Source organism: Paramormyrops kingsleyae, chromosome 12, assembly GCF_048594095.1.
Source record: "Paramormyrops kingsleyae isolate MSU_618 chromosome 12, PKINGS_0.4, whole genome shotgun sequence".
NCBI classification, from domain to species: Eukaryota; Metazoa; Chordata; class Actinopteri; order Osteoglossiformes; family Mormyridae; genus Paramormyrops; species Paramormyrops kingsleyae.
The window spans coordinates 8,562,329-8,588,893 of NC_132808.1; the positions used below are offsets into that span (position 1 = coordinate 8,562,329).

At 47.2% G+C, this 26,565-nt stretch overlaps 1 protein-coding gene across 3 annotated transcripts; it reads left to right on the forward strand.

Moving 5' to 3' along the window:
- The first annotated feature begins 376 nt into the window (after window positions 1–376).
- cyp26b1 (cytochrome P450, family 26, subfamily b, polypeptide 1) lies at window positions 377–25,302 on the forward strand. 3 transcript variants are annotated; one of them, XM_023838176.2, is made up of 6 exons: window positions 377–1,321; window positions 12,045–12,269; window positions 19,346–19,621; window positions 19,943–20,098; window positions 21,855–22,136; window positions 22,604–25,302. In XM_023838176.2, exons 1-6 carry the CDS (start codon window positions 1,118–1,120, stop codon window positions 22,994–22,996), a joined length of 1,536 nt encoding a protein of 511 aa, XP_023693944.1. In that variant the 5' UTR covers window positions 377–1,117; the 3' UTR covers window positions 22,997–25,302. The 3 variants fall into 3 exon arrangements, with proteins under 3 accessions (XP_023693944.1, XP_072574711.1, XP_072574710.1); XM_072718610.1 differs by lacking the exon at window positions 377–1,321 and adding an exon at window positions 2,880–3,431; XM_072718609.1 differs by lacking the exon at window positions 377–1,321 and adding an exon at window positions 6,632–7,092.
- Window positions 25,303–26,565: the final 1,263 nt, after the last annotated feature.

A 26,565-nucleotide genomic window follows, 5' to 3' on the forward strand; every position in this document is an offset into this window, starting at 1 on the left:
ATCTCACCCAGCATTGGCCAAAACATAAAGCTGTGGAAGTCGGAATGATTTACGCGCAGACATATTGCAGAATCGCAGGTGATAAGTTCTCGGTAGCAGAGGACGAGAAATAAAAATCTTAAGAACTTTAACCCCATTTCCGTTCTTTTACCCTCTCTGTCTCCCCCCCTTTATTAGCTCCCTCTCTCTCCCTCTCTTTGGGCGCGCGTCCAGGTCCCGCACGCTCCAGCGCTCGTCCCGTTCACTTTTCACCCCGCCTCGATTGGGGGGGTGGGGGGTGGTTAAGGGGCTGAGGGGGAGGTGGGGTTGGGGGGGAGCCGCTTGTAGCCTGGCCGCTTGCCACTGAGCTGCCTCCTCTATATAAACACACATTGGAGACTCGCTTTGCGACTCGAATTCACATTGAGAAACTGTATGTGAAAAAGAGAGAGAGGACGGAGTAAAACAGAGGTAGAGAGAGCGAGAAACTCATCACCAGCTGAAGATTTTTACCTTGTAGCCGTCAGCATCTGAGCGCTAACTGCAAAGGATTATTCACATTTCAGACATTTATTTCTACCTTATGAGCAAAATTTGATTTTAATCAATTAAAACCGTTTAGGATAGCACCGCAAGTCAATTAACAGGCGATATTTTTGTAGACTTATAATAATTTAATATTTTTTCCACATTTTAATCAATAGATTTGACAGAAACAAATTTCCCTCTGATTCTGAAGCTAGTCACATTAGGATTTTTTTAAAAAGAGAGAGGAAAAAAGACTTTTTCAATTAAAAACCTTAACTTTAACAGTGACTTAAATTTAGACAAAATGTTTTTTTTAGCAGTCAATAAATGTATCTCGATGAGTTTTGCCCTGCAGTCAACTAATTGAAAGTAAACTGTAATATTCTTCATAAACATCAAAGATTTTATCTGATGAGAGGAACAGAGAACTAAACTAAACAGCACATTTGGGTTTTATAACTACATAAGTAATACATTTTTTTGCGGTTTTTAGTAGTAGTAGTAGTACTATTAAGGCTACCGTCAGCATAATATTGATTATTTTACTATTATTAACCCAATATTCATCACTACTTTAGTTTCAACCCAGAAACCTTTAAGCAGCAACACCATGCTTTTTGAAAGCTTTGACCTGGTCTCGGCTCTGGCCACTCTTGCGGCTTGTTTGGTGTCAATGGCTCTACTGCTGGCGGTGTCCCAGCAGCTGTGGCAGCTGCGATGGACCGCCACCCGGGACAAGAGCTGCAAGTTGCCCATGCCCAAGGGCTCAATGGGATTCCCCATAATCGGAGAGACTTGCCACTGGCTCTTCCAGGTAAGCGCCTTCTCATCTCCCCTCTTTCCTCCTCCTTTCGCTTAGTCGCTTCTTCTCGGCTCTCGGTTTACTCCTTTCTTTGGGCTTTGGGAAAGGCTGAATGGATTTCAGAAGATCGATCCTTTGTCGGAAGATGCCCAGCGTCAGGAAGGCAAATCCATGCTTTAAGAATATCGGAATGAGGTTTGGTAAACTGATGCTAACTCGCGGGGACACGGACTGTGCACGTGCGAGCGTATATCCGTTGCTTTAACCGTAGCCATACTCGCTCATAGTTTGTTATCGATCTCTATGCATGCAAATGCTAGAAAATGCATTTTAAAACTCATTTTATTCTTTAAACGTCCTGGATAATCCTTCACGTTTGTTCAATTCGAAGACGCATCGTTTCGGAATTTGCAGAATTTCTTTGGTAGGAAAATTCTTTATCGTTTGGAAAAAAGTAGAAGTGCGCTTCCTACGGCCAGTAATCTGTTAGACAGAAGCTTGCGAGTAAGAAAGAAGCGGTTCCTGACTTGCATTTCATCCCAGTGCGCGTCTGGAAGCGGAGCAGCGGCGCGCTGTCTGCGCCTGCGGTAACATAACCTCCTGCTGACCAGCGCTGATGTTTTATTTCGCTCCATGTACAATTACGCATTCCGGGAGTATATCCATTAAAGTTTTTTTTCCAGAAATCTGTGCACCAGTACTCGATGATTAAGTTAAGTCTGCTCAACTGTGATATAGGTACTTGGAACGGAGGATTGTTAATCCCGATATGAGATAAATACCTGCAGTTTTAAGTGTAACGCGTCTGTTGTAAAGTTTAGTCCAAAACGTGATGTAGACAGGGCTTTCCTGGTATAACTTCTACAACAGAGAAAGTTGTTTAACTCTTTTATTTCGTGATCTAAAGCCGTTCATGTAATTACCAGTCGGCTGCTTGCATATGCTTTATTATCTCTTATTTTGCATGTCAGCCCATGTGTTCGCGGTTTCCTTAAAGACGTGTATCAGCTTAAAACAATGGTATTGTGGGTACTGTACGCTCTAAGATAAACGTGAGCATAATCGTTTCAGTTACTTGGCACCAAGGCAGCCAAATTCAATTGTTTTTCAATTCCACCCATTCCAACAGTCCAAGGGAAATGATTAAAGTGGTATTACAGCAGAGGAAGGGGACATATCCCGTGTTATCGGAGTAATTCTTATAGCTCGAGATATCATTTTCAAGTGAAGACAATTTTTCACTTCCATTGGCTGAATTCCACAAGAGTTTTTCTTTTCGTCTGGCAAGCGGCTTAAAATTTTAAGCCGTTTACCACCACCCTCATCATCATTATTATCAGTATTATTTCAATTATTATTGTACAGCAATAAACCTTCCTAATAGATATGTTTTATTTAGGTAGTTCATCAACAATCTGCGTTACACGAGTTTACTTTTTTATTTTGTCATTTCATTTTAACGTTTTGATGAAACATTTTTTTTTTTTTTGGGGGGGGGGGGATTTAAAGGTTGCTACCGTAGAAACTTTTGCACCCCCCCCCCCCCAAGCGACTGACGTTTTTCTGATTGCGATGCGAGCTGTCAGCTCGGACGCGTATTAAAGTCGCTCCGAGCTTCACGCCAAACGCCGCATCCGCGCCCCACACCGGGCTTCACAGCGCTTGCCATCCCTGCGCAGCCTAAGAGCACGATCTCAACCACGCTTCCAATACTGGGGAACCCAGCTTAATTAAAACGAGTGATCAGTGATTCTTTTTGCTTAGTGATCTGGGAAGTATAAATGGTCGTTTGAACTAAAGCGTTGGAAAGTTACACCGATCTCGTCGTGGATAAACATAGAGCGATTTTTTTTTTTAAATTTAGATTTGAAATGGCCCCAGACCAAACCTCAGAAATACTTCGTCTGTACGCCGTGCCCTCCGGAAAGCCTTGTGGCAAGAACTCAAGTTCAGCGCGTCCCGGCGGCGCGCTCAGCCCCGCGTTCCCGCTCCCGCTCCGGCTCCGGACTCTCCACTGCAGGGTTTCTGATCGTATCACCGTCGCGTCGAAGCTCCCGATTCCTGGCAATCGGCGCGGCCAAACGCTGCGCAAAAATCATGGGGAGGACCCAATTTAGACAAAGTAAGCTGAAACCTCTTCTTCGCATTTTTCGCTTTCCAAGACGCTCTCCCAGGGATTAACTCTTGCCGAATGTGTCTGAGAGTTTTTTTAAAAATTATTATTAACAAGTAGATTTCTGAAAAATTGATCACTACCGATGTATTAGTCAGGCACCTGTAAACGCTGGGATTATTGATTCGCTATAGTATTAAACAGACTTCTATATCAGGACTTGCTGGGGAGTGATTGTGGAGTTTTCGTCCGCCTCTGGCGCGCAGTACAGGTAGCTGCCCTCTCCCTTATGCACTGGCAGGCACTGGACCCCAGCCAGCTGTTTAAAAGCAATTGTGGTGTGTAGACGGGATGAAGGTCCATCAGGACCTCGTCAGCCTTGGCCCTGGCCACTAGTCAGGATGAGAGTGAGGAGGGGCTGGTCGGGTGGGGATCTGTGGGGGCGGGGGCAGGAGGGGGGGGGCAGGGACACCTGTGCTGTTCACTGATGCTTTTTTTCTGTCTTTGATTGAAGTGTTTGGAATGAAAGACCCTTCAAAATGGCATGCTTCTTAATAATTCATTACGTATGGAATCTACAGGGAGATCTTCATTACTCTTTCAGCATTTGCAAGTACCTATTTGTCTGACAGATCTGTCTTTTTCATTCTCCAACATTTATAATAATAATAATTATTATTATTGATATCGCTATTCTTATTGCTTTCAGCTGAATGAGATGTTGTGGTTCCTCGGTTACATATTAACGTGCAGTGATTTTTTTGAACAGCCTTGACCTTCTCATTGCATAATAATAAACGGCCCAGCCATCTCCAGGCCAGGATCACTGGTCTCACACCCTTCCATCACCAAGTCTGTGAGACACTCACATCTCAGCAAGCCATACTTTTTGGGGGGGGGGGCTCCAATCTAGAGCACAGGTTGATGCACGGTGACGACCACGGTGGCAGCCTGAGATTGAGCTTGAGGGAGGGGCTGCAGGGTGACAAAGGCCTCTCTACCTTGGGGAGTACAGAGCACAGGCTTGTGTTTCCATGCATCCCTGGTCATGGATACCGATTTGAATCCCCTTCCCTGTTGATGCACTTGCCTCATCTGACACGGGGTGCCGCCTCGCCACCATTAATTCAGGCCTTTGGGACTTTGGTGTCACTGTTGTTGAATTATGCCACATTAGGTCCAGTCTTGGTCTATGGACTTACCAGTGACTGGCCTCCATGGTTTAGGCTCAGGGTGTACTGGGCCCAGTGTTGGGGACAGGTTCTGTGTATTAAGCTCTTACTTTGTCATATTTTGGTGAAATGTTCGGTGGAATTTAAATGACGTTAACCCGAAAGTGTTGGTTAACCACTGTATTAAGGATGCGAATGAAGTTTTGATTTTTAGCTTTTAGTATGATTTTTTAGTATGAAAAATTGTTAGCTAAATGTATAATGACGTTTTATATCAATTTATTTTATTTTGTTTCCAAAATAAATAGATAAAAGGAACTGTGGCAATGTTATAAGCACCAGCACGCCATTTTAATTTTCATTTTTTATTGTAATTGAATAATGAAAAGGAACCATATACATGGCATTTATAAAATCTAATTTTTGCATTTTTTTCAAACATACTGGTAAGAAACATTTGTTTGGAAAAATGTATGAATTATGCAATGCATTTGCTGACTGAAAGCTGATTGAAGACGATCTGATTAAGAGCACATTTGAAACACAGTGCGTGCAAAGGGTGACCAGGAATGAGAAATGCTCAGTGGTTCAAAACCACACTGGGGACATAGGACTTGGATGAAGACATGGCTCCATCTATGGAGAGATTCTGCTTGGAATTAATATGATGACTAATGTTAGCAGGATTCCCATGGTCTTCAGAGGTCTTCCACATTACACGTTTTAAAAATATCTCTGTCAGTCTGTCTGATCTGCACCCAAGTGCATCGACATGGCGGATGATGGTCCCATGACTCTCAGCGCAGAACCAAGTACCATGAATACTGCATCTCCGCTCTCAGATAGCATATCTGCATATGCCTGACTGACGACTTGCCCCCATGCTTCCTGGGCCATGCTCACTCTTCGCCGTTGGTCTATCACCTGGCAGCTCATCTGAGACTCTCCCTCAGGTGCCTCTGTGTCAAACACCAACATTTTTGGTGACGCGTGTGAGGCTGGTTTGAAGTGTCCGTGTGGGATTGCATCTTCAAACCTGTTCTTCAGTTCTTATGGTATCTTACACTTGTTGTGGAGTTTTACCGTGGCGTTCTGACGACAGCAGGTCTGACAGTCTACCATAAATTTCTAGTTAACTTGTTGGCTGCTCACTGTAGAGCGTTTTCAGGTGCCTGATGAATACATCGGTAGTGATCAGTTTTTCAGAAATCTACTTGTTGAGTTTGTCATGGAGTATTGCATACTTCACGGTACTGTGAGGTATTGAGTATTGCTGATGAGGTGTTGGTAATGATATGGAGTGTTGGACGGAGAATATTTACAGCTTACTCTTGGCAGTACTATCACAATACCCGAGTGAAGCATGACTGGTTTTTTGCAAACTGCTCCCCCTGGGGTTATGCTCTTCAGACCTGGGGGGTCCTCACCCCAAACCCTATTGGGGAGCAGGCTAGATGCAATTTGCATGCAAGGCAGGACTAGCCTCCTAAAAGCCCCCAGCCCCCAGCAGAGACCCCTACCCCCCCGCCCCCCCCCGGCTTTACCAGATTAAAGTAGTGAGTGGCACAGCAGTGTCGTGCCCCCGCTTTCACCCCTGGAACACACAGCGCCCCTCAAATGGCTCTTGTCTCGGTGGATAAAACGGGCACTGCACAGCCGAGCGGGATTTGGCAGCCCCGGGGGGGAGGGACAATAGGGGTCCCGGGGTGAGCGCTCACACCACACTGAACAACCGTAATCTCACCCCTCGTACCGCTTCCAGGTCGCAGGGTACTCCGGCCCCCCCCCACCTCCCTTGTATATTCTGTTCCCTTTTCTTGTGCTTTTTGGCTCTCCCTCCAGAATTTTCTTTGTGAGGGGGAGAAAAGAAAATGTTCCTCCTGTAGCCTGTCTCGCACCCCCCGGGCACAGTCCCTCTGTGGGGGCCACGGGAGCTTCCTTCTGAATTCAGCTGCCTGTCTGTGGGTGATGTGCCGCCCCCCCCCCCCCCCGCTCAGTGCTCCCTGCACCCTAAGCCTGTCTGCATTGGGGTGACATCCTTCGATGACTGATTGCCGAATTACAGGGGCCCCGAGCCCCCCCACATACACACCTACACACACACACACACACACACACACTTCTCAACCACCAACCACTCTTCCCTCCCCGCCTCATCCAGGGTTTGTATAACCTCGCTGAACCGCTTCCAGTGTACACTTCCTGAGAGATTCCAAAGGGCTATTTCAGTAAATAGTCACATTATCGTTATTTGTACTGTACACGCTGTACATCCAGGGCGAAAATAAACCGCTGCAGCGTACCTGCAGCTCAGCATTGGTAAACAGTGGCAGTGAGCCGGTGGGTAGGTGGCCTTTGTGCACGTGGCGGTTGCAGGAACCTACAACAGCTGGGACACATGCAACAAACTGACAAGAGGAGGCACTGACAAGCGTCTGCGTGAACAGACAGAGCAGGCAGAAAAACCAGAGGAAGAGCAGACAGGCCAACACAAACAGGTATAAAAAGTTATAAAAATCCCTGCCTCTTGCGGTCGCCGTCTCTCGCTCTCTCTCTCTCTCTCTCACTCTCTCTCTCACTCTGTCCGTCACACTGGGACATCGTGGTGCATGCGTGTGCTGCTGGACTAAGGTGCGAGGATTCCCCTGCCCCCTCTTTTTGCCCCCTCCTGGCTGCGGCTGCTCAGTTACCCCTCCTCGTTTCCCCCCCATCGTAAGGACCGTAGTGTTCGGATAACCCCTGCCCTGATGTGAATAAACATAATTACAGGCCTTTTTTTGTGGTCCTAATAAAAGGCCCATTTGTGTAACATTCCCACTGCCGCACAAAGACCACATTTATATGCTGGGAGTTTCGACCTGTGTCCAATTTACACAAAAATTTGTATTTTTAGTCCTGCGCTGCGTTGGAATGGGCTGGTGGAAAAAAGCAGTTCCCTTTATTGCACCTCTTGTAAAATATCTGATAAATTTCTCTTAAAAATAAAAGAACTATTGAGAGCGATATCTTAACTCTGTCCTGGCTGTGGCAAAACCAGGCATTGTCTGATGTCAGAGCTGGATTGATTTCCTGAGCAGATATTTCTCTGAGCCGACACATTTCCCAGCTCTGATGGGCAGCTGCTTCTGTTTAAAATCTAGGCCCATGTCCAGATACATCCCTCTGCTTTGTCTCTCCATCCATCCATCCATCCATCCATCCATCCATCCATCATCCATCCATCCTTGCCGTCCATCCATTTGTTTGTTAAGCCTCTGAATGTACCAGGCGACAGAGTTGAGCCTAAGTAGCTTTGACAACTGCGGCATGGAAAACGGATTCGAAGACGGAATGGATCTGTGTTCTCCTCGCCTCAGACATGAATCGCCAGATGATTTGGGCACATTATACGTTAATTCTGGGTGCTGATTATACCAGAAGGGTCCACCTGTAAGGGGAGATGTACCATATGTCTGTGGATGAGTTTTGCAATTTGGATGTGATGGGACCGCATTCATCCGAAGACCCAGGGCAGTGAGACGCACTGACGCAAGCACCTGCAGACGATTGGGCTGTGCGCTCCAGGGCTCCTCTCCAGAGCCTGATGCCGTGCAGCACATCAGTTGCCCCTGTTTTGCCCTTCTGAGTTTTTTTGCCCCTGAGACCAGTGGAGGACATTTCTCACCTTCAAACCAAATGTCATCTGTGCCCCTCCCTGGTCATTTCGGTAAACACTGACGTCCGAGGCCGTGCTATTTCCAGGGCAAGGCGCCACACGACCATGAATTAGACAGCAAAAATCCCTTGGCTACCCTGCTCTCTCTCTCTCTCTCTCTCTCTCTCTCTCTCTCTCACAAACACACACACACACACACACTCCTGCCCCCACTCTCACTGTCACTGACTGGGTTATAAGAGTATGAAGCAAAGTCCTGTTTCTGGTGGATGGCTTGTGGCGGAGCGTGTGTGTGTGTGTGTGTGTGTGTAGCTAAGTCTGTCAGAGCTTCACACATACTATGTCGGCCGGGCTCCCGCCAGTCAGGCCTGGTGGGGCCGTAACGGCCCAGCCTGAAAGGGGGCCTTGTCCCTGCACAGCCCCCTCAGAGCATTTGTGCGCGTCCGCGGTTGTTTCCGCAAAAGAAAAAAAAAAAAAAAGCCCTAGCGAATGAAACGAGCTTTGACCCAGCGTGTGCAGGGGATTGGGACACACGAGAAAAAAACATAGATGCCCTATTCCTTGATGAAACTGGTATGTTTTTACACAGCCGAACAGTTATACCTTTTCCCACCCCAAGCCCCGCCCACATCCCACTCCCTCACCCTAGAGAGTCCTGGGACCCTGAGCTCACTTCGAGTGTTTTCTTGCACTCCTGGATGGAAACCCTGCCGATCGATTCCATCCCACCACGACTCCATGCGAGTGTGTGGTTGCCCCTCCATGCTTTCGCATCTTCTGGGTGGAGGGCCGTTTTCTGTCTGGTCAATAGATCCAAACCTCGGCATTAATTGGGCTGTGATGTCACGGATTGCATCACAGGCTGCGCCATCTCCTTGGAAAGAAGCTGGTGTCTCCCCATCCACTCGCCATTCGTTAGATGTTTCCCACCAGCTCCTCGGCCAGCGGGACGCAGGCCATTTTGGTGACTCCTGTTCCCAAGGAACATGCTCCCTTATGTGCCGCGCTGCCACCGCGTGGGGACCCCCACCTCCCGTTCCCCACACCCCAGCTCCTGGCCTCAGCTCTGGCCCTCCGTCAAGCCCTGAGGTTTATTTATGTGGAAAAAGGGAGAGGGCCGGCCAGTTCAGGAAATACACAGGAGAAGTAAAAACACGGTGGGTCAACAGTGAGTGCAGGACTAGCGCCTGCGAGGCTAACAGAGGAGAGAGAGGGACACGGGGCCAGGCGCCCCAATTATGATGTCTCCCCCGATCCGACATATCGAGCTCCGCCGATCAAACGCTTTCACGCAGGTCTGCAGGTTCAGCCTCAGCTTCCACTAATGGTCTCTTTCATGGAGCTGCTGAAGCAGAGAGCCAAGCAGTCTGGGACCTTAAAATTGCTGGATGTCACTTCAAAAAGATGGAATATCTTTGTTGTGATGGTGACATGTCTATAGAGGCCTTTATTGGCTGTATGGTGCCGTACTAGGAAAAACTGATTCATACGTCCTCTTCTCTCTGGTGTTCTTTGAGAAATATTCTGCTTTGACCACCAGGTAGTGCAGCGATTAAAGACACGACCTGAAAGCAGATAGATCGTGGCTTGCTCGAAATCCATTGTAGTAAAAAGGTCTGGCAAAAACCGAAGAGGGTGAGCAAGTCACACCTGCCGGAGGAGGGGGGGGGGGCGTGCTGCTCAACGTCGGCCACGTGGGAAGAAAGTGGTAGATGAAGCGTGGAAATGCTATTCAGCCCACAAGTGACACAAGAGCTCTGCGTTAAGTGGAGAATGATACGTCTGGGCACTGGCGGAGCCCTCATTCACAGTCTCATTCGTCTGTTACCCAAGAACGGCTTAGCACCAGGCGAGGTGAAGGCGGAGATTGGGCTGGGAGTGACTTTGAGCGTCAGAGCTAATCAAGCGGCTTTTATCTGGAGCCTACGAGATGAGCGTGGCATGGAGTCCTGACAGCTCCTCTCCCTGCTAAAGGGCTCAGACTGTCCACCCGTAACCCTGCTAAGGACAGCAGTGAGCTGCAGAGAGCCGGGATGCCGCAGAGGCTCTGTGACAGGCCCGCAGGAACACCTCGCCTGCCTTGGCACGTACACTGGCACGCTCGTGGCGCGGCCTAATATGCACCTCTCCGAAAAAGCCATATACGTGGGCTGTCCCTGCTCCCCTAAGGCTTCAGGCATTCAGGGCCAAGTCCTCGCCAGCAGCCAAACAAACAAGAACAACCTACGACGCTTCTAAAATTAGCCCCGAAATAAGCACTGACGTGTTCATCCAGGCTGACGAATGGACCTGAATCTTGGGGTGAAACAGGGAATTGCTCTTGCTTTGCCTGGAAGGCTCAGTACAGAGAGTCTTTATAGTGGTGCCATAAGCCCTGTAGGTGACGGCAATTACACTCTATTTAACAGAAAAAAAAACTTTCACGGGCTCTCCAGCTGCCATTCCTCTAGCATTTGACGTCGCTGAATGTCTGTCTTGGCTTTAATGGGCATCTCTGCTGCATGAGGGAGATACCCAAACCCTTACCCCACGCATGTGAATATGTTTATGTTGACATGGGGATATGTGCAGCTTCCAAGCTGAAGTGTTTGTGTTGCCTTTGGACAATGCTATAGGAGGTCAGTACGAGGCTATGAAAAGGCACATTGCTGTGTTAGCAGAGAGAGAGCATGGCGAGGGGCTGCTGGATCGCAGGTTTTCTTCCATAGAACAATGGCCTTCATGTTTGCGTTTCATATTCATGTTTATCTTCACAGTGAAATTAGGCCTAGCAGACCTCCAGGGCAGTTTTCTTTTCTATTCCAGAGCTGGTTATGAATAAATCCAGCAGGTCTAAGTGTGAGATCAAGAGGGACACAGAGCTGAAGTCCACGCTCACGTCGTTTGATTTCCTCAGATGCTTTAATGACAATGACTTGCCGCTGGTTATACTGGTCAGGCTATGCTCAAAGTGCTTAAGTTCAGATTATGAGGTGAATCTGGGGACCCCTGCTTGGAATCCTTAGAGCCCCAAAAACATTGACACCCCCCCCCCCCCCATACACTCACATATTCCCCCCACCACAGAGGCTCTCCTTTTGCCACATCCTGCTCCCATGATCCATTTGTGGTCTGCATTAGGGGCTATGCCTATTACTAAATGTCATTCAGGATTCAAATGAGCGAAGGATGGTCTGAAGGGATGCATGGAACCACTGAAGAGCATGTCCCCACACTGCAGGACACCTTTGTATATAAATGATGACGACTTGCACAATGCTTATCCCATTGGCACTGAGGGAAGCCGAGAAAGCCTGTAGCTTTTTATTCTCAGCTACTCCCACCACTTATGTGCACGTAGGTAGATGGATCCCTGAGCCCCGGTGCTATTAGTGACATTAATGATCCCTGTCGCCCCGGCGACCATGAGTCATCGCTGGGCAGCCCACTCCTTGGACTTCGTCACAGGTTTCCATCAGGTTCATTCTCCCAAATAGCTCTCAGACTATAGGCTCGTGCTCATTAGATCAGTTCCTCCAGTGCTCGCCACACACGTGATCCTTCAGCCTGTTATTGAACCGTTTTTCTCTTCAATGAATTGCATTGTTCCTCTGTAATTATTTGCGCTTCAAATGTCCAGCTAGTTTTACAGCGTCGATTATCATTAGTGTTCGATATACATGTGTTCATTCATGCCGACGAGCGGCACTGAATCTGTAGGTAAAATGGGGACGTTTCCCAGCTTCCGCTATGTATCTAGCAGGGTTGCTACCCTTACTTACCCTGTGCGCCCCCCCCCACCCCATCTGTTAACAGGGTTCCGGGTTCCATGCGTCCCGGCGGCAGAAGTATGGGAACGTCTTCAAGACGCATCTTTTGGGGCGGCCGCTGATTCGGGTGACGGGAGCGGATAACGTCCGAAAGGTGCTGATGGGGGAGCACAGCCTGGTGACGGTGGAATGGCCGAAGAGCACGGCCACACTGCTGGGCCCCAACAGCCTGGCCAACTCCATCGGGGACATTCACCGCAAGAGGAGGAAGGTACTCCCACTGGCCACTGGCCACCGCGCTGCCTGACAGCCTGAACCCACCTGCGCAGAGTGATGTCCAAAAAATGTGTTTTCTTTGGTTACTGGAACAACTTGCAAGTCTCTCACCCTGCCTCATCTCCTCACTAATACGGAACGCAATCCTGTTCCTATTTCTTCTTCTCTGCTCTCCAGCTACAATTCTTCTCTGCCTTAACACTGGAGATAGAATCGAAACAGGGAGTTCCAGCTTGATGCATAGTTTATAATTCCTTTACCTCTTAATTTGGCTCAAATTCTTATGCTTTAACTAACATTTACATCGAAATCAGTCACAATGTCTCAGAACTTCATTAGGATTGTAACACCAGGTGCCAAAAAAGAACAGGATAAAACAAAGAAAGCCAGCCTTTAAGCTCAGAGACTTGTGGGAGCTGGTCTGTCGGTTAGTGTGTACGCACCTGTCCCACGCTGCAATGCAGCCTGGCTGACCACCGTGAGAAAAAGCACCATTTTTCGGAGGTTGGGGAGGGAAGAACAAGAGGAGCTCGCGTCACTGTCTCGCCCTGCCCAGATCAGGGCTGATACCATCCCCGCGGGTCAATGCCAGCTCCTCATCAAGCCATTACAGGAAATTGGGCAGGGGTTCTTTTCATTATCCCGGGGAAGCATACCTCTGCCCCGCCATTGTCCCGGAACAGAATGGGCCTGTCTGAGAGAGTCTTCCCTCCCTGCTCGAGTTTCACCCCACACACCTGTACTATTGAAAGGTCAATGGGCTGTAATCAGCAGCTAATCCCTGTGGCCTGGGAGGCCTCACACAAGCCCTAATGACCGGTAATTAGTCAGCCAGCATTTGGCTCACAAAGAAGGCTTTTTTTTTTTTACCTCTTCCTTCAGCTCCTCCAGTGTTTTACCCCCTCCTCCCAAGACGTAAACAGGCATCGGTTATTTTACAGAAAAAAATGGAGCAAATGGGTAGGGAGAGGGTGGGGGAGGGGGAGTTTCAGAATTTAACTTGAACTTTGACAAATCCAACATTCCGCTTGCGGGTCAAAAAAAAAAAACCACCAGGTCTATCCGCAGACTATTGGCACACAAAGCCTTAAGACTAAAACAACACTCACAACAATAACAATAACAGAGTAGCGACAGGACCGCAACCCTATTGGCACTAATCGCCCCCACTACTCCACCCTACCGCGCATGAGCCACGTTCCTGGGGCGTTCATGAAGCCGAACTGGAGGAGAGCAAACAGAGACACTTCATGATAGGCCACCCATGACACACAGCTGCCTTTTCTGCTCAGTAAGAAAGGCCAATTTTATGCAGTTTCCCTAGGTAGCCATACAGGAAAAATGTGAGTGTGAAGGGTTTTCCAGGAAAAAACTATTTGGCCGGGATAAATCATTATGACTATTGGTGATTCTTCCAGATACCTGATACTCAGGTTATGAAAGCCTATACATTTCAAGGCAACAAAGATTTCTAATTTGTATGCTTAAAGCCAAACTGGTCCATCCCTCTGTTCTGTATCTGCACCTTAATTCCGATTGTCCCTCACTCATTCTGTCTCTTTCTCTTCCTATATGTCTATTTTACATTTTCCCCAACCTGTTTTTATTTTTCTTTCGGCACATTTTCACCAGAGCGATCCCTCCTACCCTATTTTTAGAGATGGAGAAAGAGAGCAGAGCTTTTAGTCAAACTCTTAAACCGAGCTGCCAGACAGCCCATGTGAAAAAACACTGGAGAATTCGATACTGCCAAAAATCCAACAATTTCCCCTACTACGAACCGTACGAGAGGTCCGCCATAGCAGCACAGACACCCCTACGGTATTCTATCATAGTCGGGTTTCCTCTGGGTAATGGCTTACAAACCAGAGGTCATGAAACACACAATAATACAATTCTCTGCAAGTTCAAACACTGGTCCCTATTCAGAGAGGCCAGGCTCCTGGGTTAGCGGGTGATCCAGTGAGTCAAACAGAGTTCATGGTCCGACCGGTCGACGGAGGCTTTTAGGCACTCCTGGGGTATTTTCTTCCACACCCTGGCCCCCGCTGGCTCGCCCTCTGCTCCACCCAGTCCAGCTGAAATGAGGCTCCCGGTCGGACACGACGGAGGTCCCGCTACGACTCTAGCGTGGCGGAGAGAGTCTGAATGCGTGTGCCGACCTCCAGTGAGCCTCCATCCGGAGCCACTGGCGGTTTTCTGCACTGCAGAGAGGAGCTTCTCTTTTTTTTTGTATATTTTCTCGTTTCTCCCATTCTCTATAATTTACCATCTAAAACAGGCTCCTGTCATTGTTCTTTATGGTACACGGCACTTTGCTATATATTTAGGAGAGATGGTACAGAACAAAAGCTGCACATCTGAAGAGCAATAAAACAAACAGAGCCCAATTTTCAGTGCGTAGTCGTTTAGCTGTGGTTGTGCCCACTAGATCAACAAGCTGAAAGCAAACACAAGACAGTCCCTAAAAATGACAACATTATTTGATTACATTAATTCAGTGAATAATTCCAGAGTTGGCACAGGCAGCATAGAACCTGACACAAAGGCTAGACTGTGCAGTCAGACGGGCAGCAGAGTAGAAGTAGGTGAGACGGCACAGGAGCCAGCAGAGCCTGAAAAGGCTGTGCTACTGCATGCTTGTAGGTACCTCTCTGTCCAGTAGAGGGCGCAGCTCTTTTATTCTCCAGCTGTCTCCTTTCTGCCTGAGCTCAAATTACTGGACGAGGGAATGCCATGCAGTCAGCAAGGGGTTAAAGAACTGAAGGGGAAGGTTGTGCGAATAAAGGAAGAGGAAAATAAAAAAAAAAAACAAAGGAGGGATAGTCATGCATCGGTTAAGCCAGACACCCTGAATAAAGTAATATAATTTAGGATATATGGGTGACTCTGAATGTTAGCGTTAGCAGGCTGATGGCAGAGAGTTGCAGTTTATTAAAGCAGAGGAGCATCCCAGCTTCCCTTGAGGTGACGTCTGGAATCTCCCTGTCCGGCGAGATGTGTAGCTGCAGGCAGATACCCATTTATAGCACGCGTGTGTGTTTGAGGAGTGCTTGGCCCCTTTGGGGGAAACACGGAGACAGAGTTCTGCAGCAATCGCTGGCGTCAGGCCAGCCGGGGCTCCCCCTCGGCCGCAGAGTACTGCAGGTCATAGGTAAGACCCACCATTGGCTGCCAGCTGTGTGGCCTGAAGCCAGTCTGCCTTCCTCGTCCAAACCACCAAGTTTGATGGAGTTCTGTGCCCCCCCCCCCCATTCCCAGGGGGGGCATTTCATTTTATCACAAGGCACTTTTTGTGATCGTTGTTGTATCGCTATACATAAAACATTTTGGTTTTATGTTGTTATAAAAGTTCATAGCTGGTGACAAATGATTGAACCCATCCTGGTACGTATATAATGGCCCTCTTTGTGCAATAATATAGTTTTAAGAGTGTTCCTCTGGTCGAGGGCCTGTGTAACAAATCAGGCTATGATGCTGTCTCCAAGATCTGTATTGTTTTCTAAGGGAAGAGCCGTTTTCTCTGGGGATTCACTGAATGCATGTTCACTTGTGAATCCCTTATGTGTCATCAACAGGGTTGGAGTTACACAGCACTAAGGGTCCCATGAGGAATTGTGGATGCGTTTTGTATATATCATATAACATATAAGACGATGGCACTGATTAATTGATATTCAGTGGAGCGTGTTTAAAGATGAACTGGAGGTGAACTGGAAATGAATACCCTTGCAACTGTAGCGTATATGACTCGAATAATGTGGAGTGTCAGGAAAACCCAACACGTGGAAGCATTTAGAGAAATAAAGCCTTCTCACACAGCACAGCTCGAGGTGCTGGAGCAAGCAATTCAGAGAACATCTGTACTGTCCACCAGTAATGAGCTTGCTCTGCTCATAGGTTAGGAACCCACTGTTAGGGTCCCAGACAGTCTCATTCTGAATCACCCTTAGGCGTCTTCTTTAGCTATACACAGGTCCATGGCACCCTGGTTGCACAGAATCTGAACGCAGGAGGTCGACATGACTCTCTGCCCAACTATGGGAGCCATTCACACTTCCAGTTAGGATCTTAGGTGCTAACACCAAAATGGAGTTTGTATTTGTTCCAAGAACTCTTGATTCCCGGTTCATACACTTAGAGAGGTCTTTATTAAAGGACTATGGGGTGTTTCAGCAGCTGAGGTTACTGTAGGCCAACATCAGTGTTGGCTGGTGAGTTTGAATGAATTTAGTAGCGAGATTTACGCACATCAGGATTAGAAAAACAGAAATGTGTTATTTAATGACACAACAGCAGGGTGTTCTTTTTGATAATAACTGCCTTGTATCTTTAACAGGATATTGAGAACAGACCTCAGCAGCTTGTTTCGTGACCGTTTACTTCGAGCAGCACAAGTATAACAGGCAGACAGGCGGACGGTTCCAATTCCCTGTCAAGGACGATGCACGAATTACAGGGGCAGATCTGTGCAAGGAGCTCAGAATACAGATGGACTTGTATGGCTGAGGCACTTTTTGCATTTCTGATAAGTGACAGACGACTCAGATTTTGTGATGACCTGTGGGAAACGGGATGATATTGTTTTTTGGATAAGGATGAAGTAGTCATCTGTGGGTAGGGCAGGCTGGAGGAGCATGACCTCATCTACACCTTATAACCGCCTTAAGGTACAGGTGGAGATGGGCAGAGGGGGGGCTTGGCAACTGGCCGCAAATTCGGCAGCATTGCCGCTTAGCTAGGAATCGCGCAGCCCATGATGTCACTACTCCTGCTGCCATGGTAACCCAGCACTCAGTGCACCATTGTTCATTCACCCCAGGGGCCCTCCAGAGGACACTATATGAGAGAAAGACAGAAAGGGGGGAGACTAGAGAGGAAGAGAGAGAGAGCGGGAGAACGAGAGGCATACAGGTGGGAGAGGTGCTGGATGATCTAGAGATGAAGCTGCTCAGGTGAAGGACAAAGAGAGTGAAAAGAAGACAGGAGAGAAGTGAAGCAGAGACAGAACGTGTGGGGGGTAGGAGGGAGGATGTGTGCACTGAGCCCAATTGTCCATCCATCTTTACTACTCTGGAGAACCTTTGCAGGGTCAATGGTATTTGGGGCAGATGGCCCAGGGATGGTGCATAAAAAGTGCTATTGTTAGTGAGCTGGAGTTTTTAAGGGGAACATGGATGTTATTTCACCAAACAAACCATAGCGAGTGAAGTGCATTAGAAATGCAATGCCCCGGCCAGGAAAATCTTACCTTTCCTAGGGACTGCTGACAGAGAGGGAAACTCTCCCACTTGTATGAGTATGTTTCGCTTCTATTCAGCCTCAACGTGGGGAGAAAGTGAGGGAAAAGTCACAGAAGGGAGAGAAAAAATGTGAACTTTCCATTGAAAAAAATGAAGGCGTCAGGAAAGCTGCTTTCGTGAACTGACAGAGCTAGCGACAGTGCTGGGGAGATGACTTTATGACTTCTGCTTGGTTTCCATTTGTGACCCAGGCAGACCGAGTCGCAGAATTACGAGCTGATCTGCAGAGCATAAATGATGAGGGAGTCACCTGACCAGTGGCTTCAACAAGGGAGCGTTTGGTTTTAGGAGAGAGTTGCTCTGAGGGATCCGTGCTGGACCCTTGACGTGAGTCTCAGAGGCAAGTGGTGGAATATTTGGGCAAGTTCACTCTGCCTGTGATAAAGAATTTAAATAGCAAAGTAGAAGAATGAGAAAGTGAGCTACAGAAAATGACAAATGTCTTGTGAGCATGGAGGACAGGATCCAGATGAAGTAGGTGGTTGTGGCTGGTGTGTGAGCTGTGGTTTACCAAGTGAGCAATAAGCTACAGCGGATACTCTTCCAGTCAGACTGTGTTGTCTGCGACGCCGGAGTTGGGATACTAGAGAGGCCTGCTCAAACCCGAGGTTTCACCCCCAAGGATTAATCGTCAGGAGCTTGTTTGAATGTGAACCCTCTGGGGCTGTCTGTGAGTCAGAAATAGTTTGGGATCAAATTTTTGCTTCATAAGCTCATTGTGGTCTGTCAGGGACAAGACAGCAGACTGCATGAAAGAACAATGCCTAAAAACTGCGGTATATATGTTAGAAAACATTAAAAATGTATTTCTTGGCACCTTAAGTCATACTGCTACTGTGTTAATTTTTTAGCAAAATGACAAAGGATGTTCAACTTTATCGACTGCATGTTGTTTCCATGAGTGCATTGGCTATTTTTAGGTACCCAAAGTTGCTTCCTACGATCATACCTGTGCAGACTCTCATGAAGTTGTTCTTTGAACCCCTAACCTATGTCCGTCTGAAAAGCCACATGCCTTAATTATTTTGCCACATCAGCAAGGGTGTGTTAAATAGAGGTCAGCTAGTGCTGTGAAACTGGCTAGACTTTTCACTTGCCGCAAATCAAGGAGTGAGTTTTCATGCGTGAACTAATGTCAAGTTAAAGCTTGACTGTCGGATCATATGTTCTAATCTTCTCATTTGGGGCTGTGTGGTATATTTCTACAAAGGTCTTCCTCTTAATCTTGGTTGTTTTATGGGAGCTAAAAAAATGCAGTTCTGCGGCAGTCATCGTTAACGAGGTAAACAAGTGGAAGTGTGCAGATGAATATGTGATGCGGTATTTGGGTATCTGCTTGCGTCTGTAACTGTGAGTGAGAGCGGGCGATGAGTGCCAAGTCAAAGTCTTGTCTCAGACCTCAACCATCCCAGGCAGCTGAGCTGTGGCTGCAGGCTGCGCTTTTCAAAGCAGGCGAAGAAACCATCTGCTAGTGTCACAGCATTTTGCCCCTGGTGGAAAGGATGTCTGGAGGTTTTTCTTGTTTTAGTGCTTGATCAGTCGCATTTATGCTTACTGATCCATGGCAGTGAGGCCAGTGTTCCACAGATGAACCAAAACCCCCCAGCAATAATAGTTTTAGCAAAGATGGTTGAAAGGCTCTTGGCCCAGTTGGTGTGATGTAACGCTAATCACATTATAAGGTGATGAGCCTTTATGACTGATGTCTGCCCTCCAAAGTGTCCTGAGCCCAACAGGAATGTAATGAAGTCATGCTTCCCCCATGCAGGTCTTTGCCAAGGTGTTCAGCCATGAGGCTCTGGAAAGCTACCTGCCCAAGATCCAGCAGGTGATCCAGGAGACGCTACGCGTGTGGAGCAGCAACCCGGAGCCCATCAACGTTTACCGGGAGGCCCAGCGCCTCTCCTTCCACATGGCCCTCCGTGTGCTGCTGGGTTTCCGCGTGTCTGATGAGGAGATGCGCAGCCTCTTCGATACCTTCCAGGACTTTGTGGACAACCTCTTCTCGCTGCCTATTGACTTACCCTTCACTGGTTACAGGAGGGTAAGCCGTCACTCAGTTGATTTCTCGTTTGTAGTACGAGGCAGTGGCTCGCAAATGGAGCATTTGAGGAAACCATGAAGTACTCATCAAATATTGGATTAATCAAAGTACTAGTCCTGTAAACTTTACTCTCAAAGAAGAGTAAAATACTCGCAGGTTTGAAATTTAGATAAGTAATGCAATATATGATTGTATAATTCTTTTGAAAGTATTCGACTGGAAAGTTCTGCTGCAGTGAGTTAAATTGACCAGTGTTTGCAGTGTTTGTACAGACTAGGATGTAACTGACATGCATGATGTCATGTGATTTCCCCCCAACAGGGCATCCGGGCTCGAGATGCTCTGCAGAAGGCCATCGAGAAGGCCATCCGTGAGAAGCCACTGTGCAGCCAGGGCAAGGACTACACCGATGCACTGGATGTGCTGATTGAGAGCAGCAATGAGAATGGGATGGAACTCACCATGCAGGAGCTTAAGGTAGCTGGACGATCTCAATTTGAAATGTGACCATTTAGAGTTTCTTTAGTTGTTCTTGTGATTCTTGACTAGGAAGCACACCTGCATAGAGTGATAAATTTCCAAAACTCAGTCCATTTTTGCTGCTTTTGAGATGAGACTTCTGGAATCAGGCTTCCTCAATATGCATCATACATTAATCATATGTATTGGGAATCTAATCTCACTTAGTTCTCATGTAAATGAAAGAAGAACGTTACATTTCCAAAACTCATTCCACAAATTTTTCTTGAAAATAAATCCCATTTGTCACAGCGGAACTACTGAGAGTGGTCTCATTTTTATTTTGCATTTCATTGTAAAATAATCACCTCTTAAATTATTAATCATTTGTAATAGCTGTTATTGATAAGACTGGCATACAGTGGGAGCATGTCCCTATACTGGAGAACCATACTGGTTTTATTTCTTTGTGGCATAATGGCGATATAATACAGAGGATGTCCCCCAAGGACTTATATGTGCTGCTGAATAGCTTTTGCGGCAGTTAAATGTTAATTATTTAGTGATCTCTACTAACAGCCACAGAATGGCAGTTGTCCTACTGTCATTTTATCTTTCTCTCAGCAGTAGCTGGACAGATGCCAGTAAGTCCTACTTTTTGTGGTGATTTAAACATCGTTTCAATTTCCGAGTTCCGTGACTTGCTGTGTAAGCGAAGGATTAAACGGCGCTGTTGCGAATTGAAACAAGAGGCTCTTCTCAGATTATCGGCCCGCATTTCCATACCCAGCTGCGAGCAGATACCTCCATAATCCCCAGTTAAGTCAGATGTGCCGTTTTTTTTAACGAGTCGGAGGATTAGGATTTGCTGAGTGGGTGTCCTTGCCATTAATTGTCTGTGTGACAGGGGATGCTTTTTTATGGGGCTTCCAAGATGGAGTCCTGCCTCAGTAATCCTGTCTAGTATACCAGCAGATCTGCCTTTTGCTGTGTGCTGAGGGTTGGGGCACAATGGAGCAGACTCCTCCATTACCCTCCGTCCGCCGCCTCTGGGCAGTAGTTAGTCTGACAAACATGTGCTAACAATATTATAGGCTTTAGCATATTGTTTTTGACCCCTGACACCATTCAGTGTCCCCACTTAGGTGCGGAGTCGCTGTCTTGTCACACCATGCTGCCACAGCTTGTGTGAGGTGCGATGTTGCCCTGCTGAGCTCCAAGATTAACGGGTCATCCTGTTTTTCTGGGTGAATCCATTGCTGGCGACTGTGTGATCCGTTATCTCAGATCCGAGGGGCTACACTACGCCCCCGGTGGTCATCTTGCACGGCAGGCTTGTGCAGGCTTGCAGGTCACAGTGTAGCACGCCTTTGTTGAATTCGCCACGACCTTGTTTCCCCCTCTGTAAACCCGATAACCGACTCGCTTCCCCGCCTTGTGTCCGTCTTCTTTCCGGAGCTGAAGTGGCAGGCTTTTGTCTTTGCTATTCTCTCCCACTTTGTTAAACTGAGCAGCCCAAATTGAGTCCCCGTTCAGTCCAGCCTCCCCCCCGTGTCTGGATCTGTTCACCGTCCTAACCGAAGCGAGTCTCGCACTAGCTGAGGCGGTCGCACTGCCTTGCTTGCACTTTATGGACCCTTGTGTTAACGGCAGGCCCCTCGCCACATCTGCGCAGCAGCCGGCCGGCTCTGCAGCCCGTAGGACTGACAGCAGCTGACCTTCTTGCAGGGCGCCGGCTCATTGGCTTCTTATTCTTTGTCGTCCGCTCGCCCAGGAGTCGACGATCGAGCTGATCTTCGCCGCCTTCGCCACCACCGCTAGCGCGAGCACGTCGCTCATCATGCAGCTGCTGCGCCACCCCCCGGTGCTGGAGAAGCTGCGCGAGGAACTGCGCAGCCGCGGCTTCCTGCACAACGGCTGCCTCTGTGAGGGGGCGCTGCGGCTTGACAGCGTCTGCAGCCTCAAGTACCTCGACTGTGTCATCAAAGAGGTGCTGCGGCTCTTCGCGCCCGTTTCCGGGGGATACCGCACCGCCATGCAGACTTTCGAGCTTGACGTGAGTCCCGCCTCTTTGTATGTCCTTATGATTGTCACAACCCTACTGAATGACTTCAGTTGTTGAAGGCTAATATGTTTTAATTTGCACCCAAAATATGAGGCAATTCATCAAATTTGATGGACTACAGCAGTGTTTCCCAAACCAGTCCTCGGGGAACCCCGGACAGTCCACGTTTTTTCTCCCTCCCAGCTCCCAGCCAATCAGGATCACCGAATACCTGGTACAGGTACTTTGGGAGCTGAGAGGAAGCAAAAACATGGACTGTCCGGGGTTCCCTGAGGACTGGGTTGGGAAACACTGGACATGAAAGGACCCTCATGAATAGCTACACCTTAACAAATCAAAAGCTTACCTTAACTAACTTAACTGCAATTTGGGAAGCATTCCTGAATCTGGCCGGTGTCCTCATTCTTCACATGCGCTGTCTCCTGTCCTTCTTGCTCTCCCTCACTCTGGCTTAACAGGGAGTGCAGATTCCAAAGGGCTGGAGCGTGATGTACAGCATCCGTGACACCCACGACACCTCAGCCGTCTTCAAGGACGTGGAGAAGTTCGACCCCGAGCGCTTCAGTGAGGAGCGCGGTGAGGATAAGGAGGGCCGCTTCCACTACCTGCCTTTTGGGGGCGGTGTTCGCACCTGCCTGGGCAAGCAGCTGGCCACGCTGTTCCTGCGCCTGCTGGCCATCGAGCTGGCGGGTAGCAGTCGCTTCGAGCTGGCCACCCGGACTTTCCCCCGCATCATCACCGTGCCCGTCGTGCACCCCTCTGATGGCCTGCGGGTCAAGTTCTTCGGCCTGGACTCCAACCAGAACGAGATCATAGCCAAGTCCGATGAGATTTTGGGCGCCGCCGTCTAAATGGCCGGGAGAAGGAGGGAAGGTGGAGGACACAGGTATCATTAGAACCATTTTCCGTATTCCCGAAGTTAACCTCTGTGGACTTCAAGAAAATTATTATTTTTTGCATCATTGGACATTTCTGAGGAGGAGAACTTGAAGCTGCCAAAAATGTATAGTCTTTATTCATTTTCTAAAAAAAAAAACATAAAAAATAAACAACATATATGTAAGAATGAAAGTTATCTAATAACACATAATGCACAGTGTGGAGTCGGAATCTCTGGTGGGGGGTCGGTGGAGTAATGGGGACAGATAAGTGAGGGTAATCAGGGTATAAAAAGGCGTATGAAACAGTTAGGAAGGCACCTGCTTCACTGGGGCAGGTTGAAGGACGATTCTTTGGAAGAAAAGGACTCTCTGAGCGAGGAGGACCTAGAGAAAGTTCCTCATGTGCTGGAAGCCTGTCTCCATATATTCATTGCTGCCCCCAGCAGTCCAGACAAGGAAAAGACAGAAAGATGAGGAGGCGAATGAAGCTGGATGGACAATTAAATAACAGAGTATGATAGTAAGGAGTCTGAGTGAATTAGGTAGATGTATAGTGATGCAGATTATTTCAAGGAAAGGAATTAGTAACGTAGGAAAAGGAAGATTACTGGAAGAGAACTGTGCGAATCTCAGGTGTGAACAGAGCACAGGAGACTGAGGAACTCTTTCTGATTGTAGCTGACCTGCACGTAGACTGGTATTCGTCTTTTGGGATCTGTAACCTGTGCTTTTTTTACAATGATGTCACATTTTAGCTGGCTAGCGTTGAGTGTATGTCTGCCTGTGTGTGTGTGCCTGCGTGCGTGCGAGGGATTTTCTGGGCGCTGTGCTGCCGTTTGCCTTGAACTGTGTACCCAGCGAACATAATCATCTGTGATGGAAGAGGATGGAACACAAGCGAGGAAGAGAATGAAAACTGTCATGGTGCAGGGGTGGAGAACAGGAAGAGGAGCTCACTGCTGGAGAGAACAATCATGTTTCATAGAAATTCCTATGGCAGGACTTTCCGAGCTGGACATTATTAGAAAAAAAGCATAACTTCATAACATGGATGCAAAATAAAAATAGAAATGCATGAGGCCTCAGGGGAGAAACTTGGGAGGTGTAGGACCTGGGAGGACCAGGGAGGACCTGGGGGAACCTGGGAGAACCTGAGGGGAACTTGGAGGACCAGGGAGGAACTTGGGGGACCTGGGAGGACCTGGGGGGAACTTGGGGGACCTGGGAGGACCTGGGGGGAACTTGGAGGACCAGGGAGGAACTTGGGGGACCTGGGAGGACCTGGGGTGACCTGGGGGGAACTTGGGGGACCTGGGAGGACCTGGGGGGAACTTGGGGGACCTGGGAGGACCTGGGGGGAACTTGGGGGACCTGGGGTGACCTGGGGGGAACTTGGGGGACCTGGGGGGACCTGGTCCTATGTGGTTATGGTCGGCTTTTTGAAGGATTTTTTTTTGTATTATGTTTCTAACAGATAATGTTTAAAGGACAAACATTATGTCTGTGACAAACACCACTGATAATGTTTTTTTTTTTTTCAGAAATAGTGAAAAATTCTGCTGCTTTGTGTACAATTCTCTAACTGAGAGTTCTAGATTGCTGAGATAGTTTGCAAGTGAGAATTGCAATTTGTAAGCAAATACAGGCATTTGTGAAATACAAGAGGGATCTGCCCATGGTTCCATTTTAGAAAGCCATAGAGTAACGCATTGCTACATTGTCTAATATCCTAATATTATTATTGTTATTATTATTATTAATATTATTATTGTATTAAATATTATTTTAAGTGCTATTTTGTTATATATTTCAGAATAGAGTTTTAGTATGAATAAAGTTTGTTGGTAAATATTGTTATATTTAGTATGATATGAATTTCCCTTTTATTGTAAACAGTGTTTAAATGTTAATATTGTTTTCTGTTATTCCAATAATAATTATTATTTTATGATTATCATTGCATTCATTTGATATTAATTAAAAACAGAAGCACTTGGGGAGCTATGTCAATATTTAGTGTTCTGTGACCATGTTTTCTGTGCTTTGAACTGAGTGTCTGTCAGTCTGTCTGTACATAAAATCTTTTCATTTTACAAATCTGTATTTCACATAGTTTAAATACTGTTTGAATGTATCCTTCTCTCTCTCTCTCTCTCTCTCTCTCTCTCTCTCTCTCTCCCTCTCTCTCTCTCCCTCTCTCTGTCTTTGGTACCGTGATCTTAAATGTACTTGGCAATTTTATAAACTTCTATAATAAATGCTAAAGAAAAACACAAGTATTTTGTGCTCTCTTCTCGAAGTTAAAGATTAAGTTAAAATAACGTGTAAAAGGCAGGGAAGGGAATTCTCAGACTCTCCTGGGACAGTTAATTTTGCCACATAAAAGTGATTTTATCCAAAACACCATAAAAGACAATGACTCCCCATCCCCACCTCTGCTTATTATTTATGATAATGAAACTCAACAGACCCTAAATGCTGAAATTTCTCTGGCCGTTATCTTGTCAAAATCATGCCTTACCTAATATGCTGATGTTTTCAGTCATGATATGCTTGGAGCACAGACATTTCACACGTTTGTTTGTTTATTTATTTATTGTCTATAACCACTTATCTAGTATGGGGTCTTTTTGAGCCTGGAGTTCATGCCAGGACGTCTGCAAAGTAACCCCGACTGTCACAGGGCACACGCTCACAGATAACAACACATACATATTTAGAGACTCCAACCAGGTTTTTGGACTGTGGTTGGAAACCGGACTACCTGGAGGAATCCCAGTCAAACTTGAGCAGAACATGCAAGCTCCACACAAATCAGTACATGGGGGGAATTGAACAACTGTGGAGCTATGAGGACACAATACTATGCAGCAAGCCACAACACTGCACTTAAGACATATAAAAGGAGATAAATATTCAACTATGGGTTACCAGGTGGGGCAGACCAAGACTGGCAGGTCACATTTCCCCAGACTCTGTAATCTATAATGACTTATAATAACTATATGGACAAACGTATAGGGACACTCCTCTTAATCATTCAGTTCAGGTGTTTTATTCAGACCCATTGCCACAGGTGTATAAGATTGCAATTAGGTTTAAAAACATTTTTCAAAGAATGGGTTGTTCTTAAGAGCTCTGTGAATTCGATCGTTGTACTGTCATAAGTAGCCGCCTTTGCAATAAGTCAGTTAGATATTGCTAGATATTTCGCAGTCAACTGTGAGTGGTATTATGGCAAAGTGGAAGCATTTAGGAACAACAGAGACTCAGCCACAAAGTGGCAGACCATGTCAAGTAACAGAGCGGGGTCACTCTGTCGACTCAATAGCTGCAGAGTTCCAAATTTCCTCTGGCATTGACCCCAGCATAAACACTGTGCACTGGGAGCTTCATGCAATGGGCTTCCATGGCCGAGCAGCTGCACGCAAGCCCCACATCACCAAGAGCAATGCCAAGCATTGGATTATAATAACTCATAAGTTCCAATGAAGCTGTCATCTAAAATGCACTGTAGATATTTTCGTAATGCATTTTAA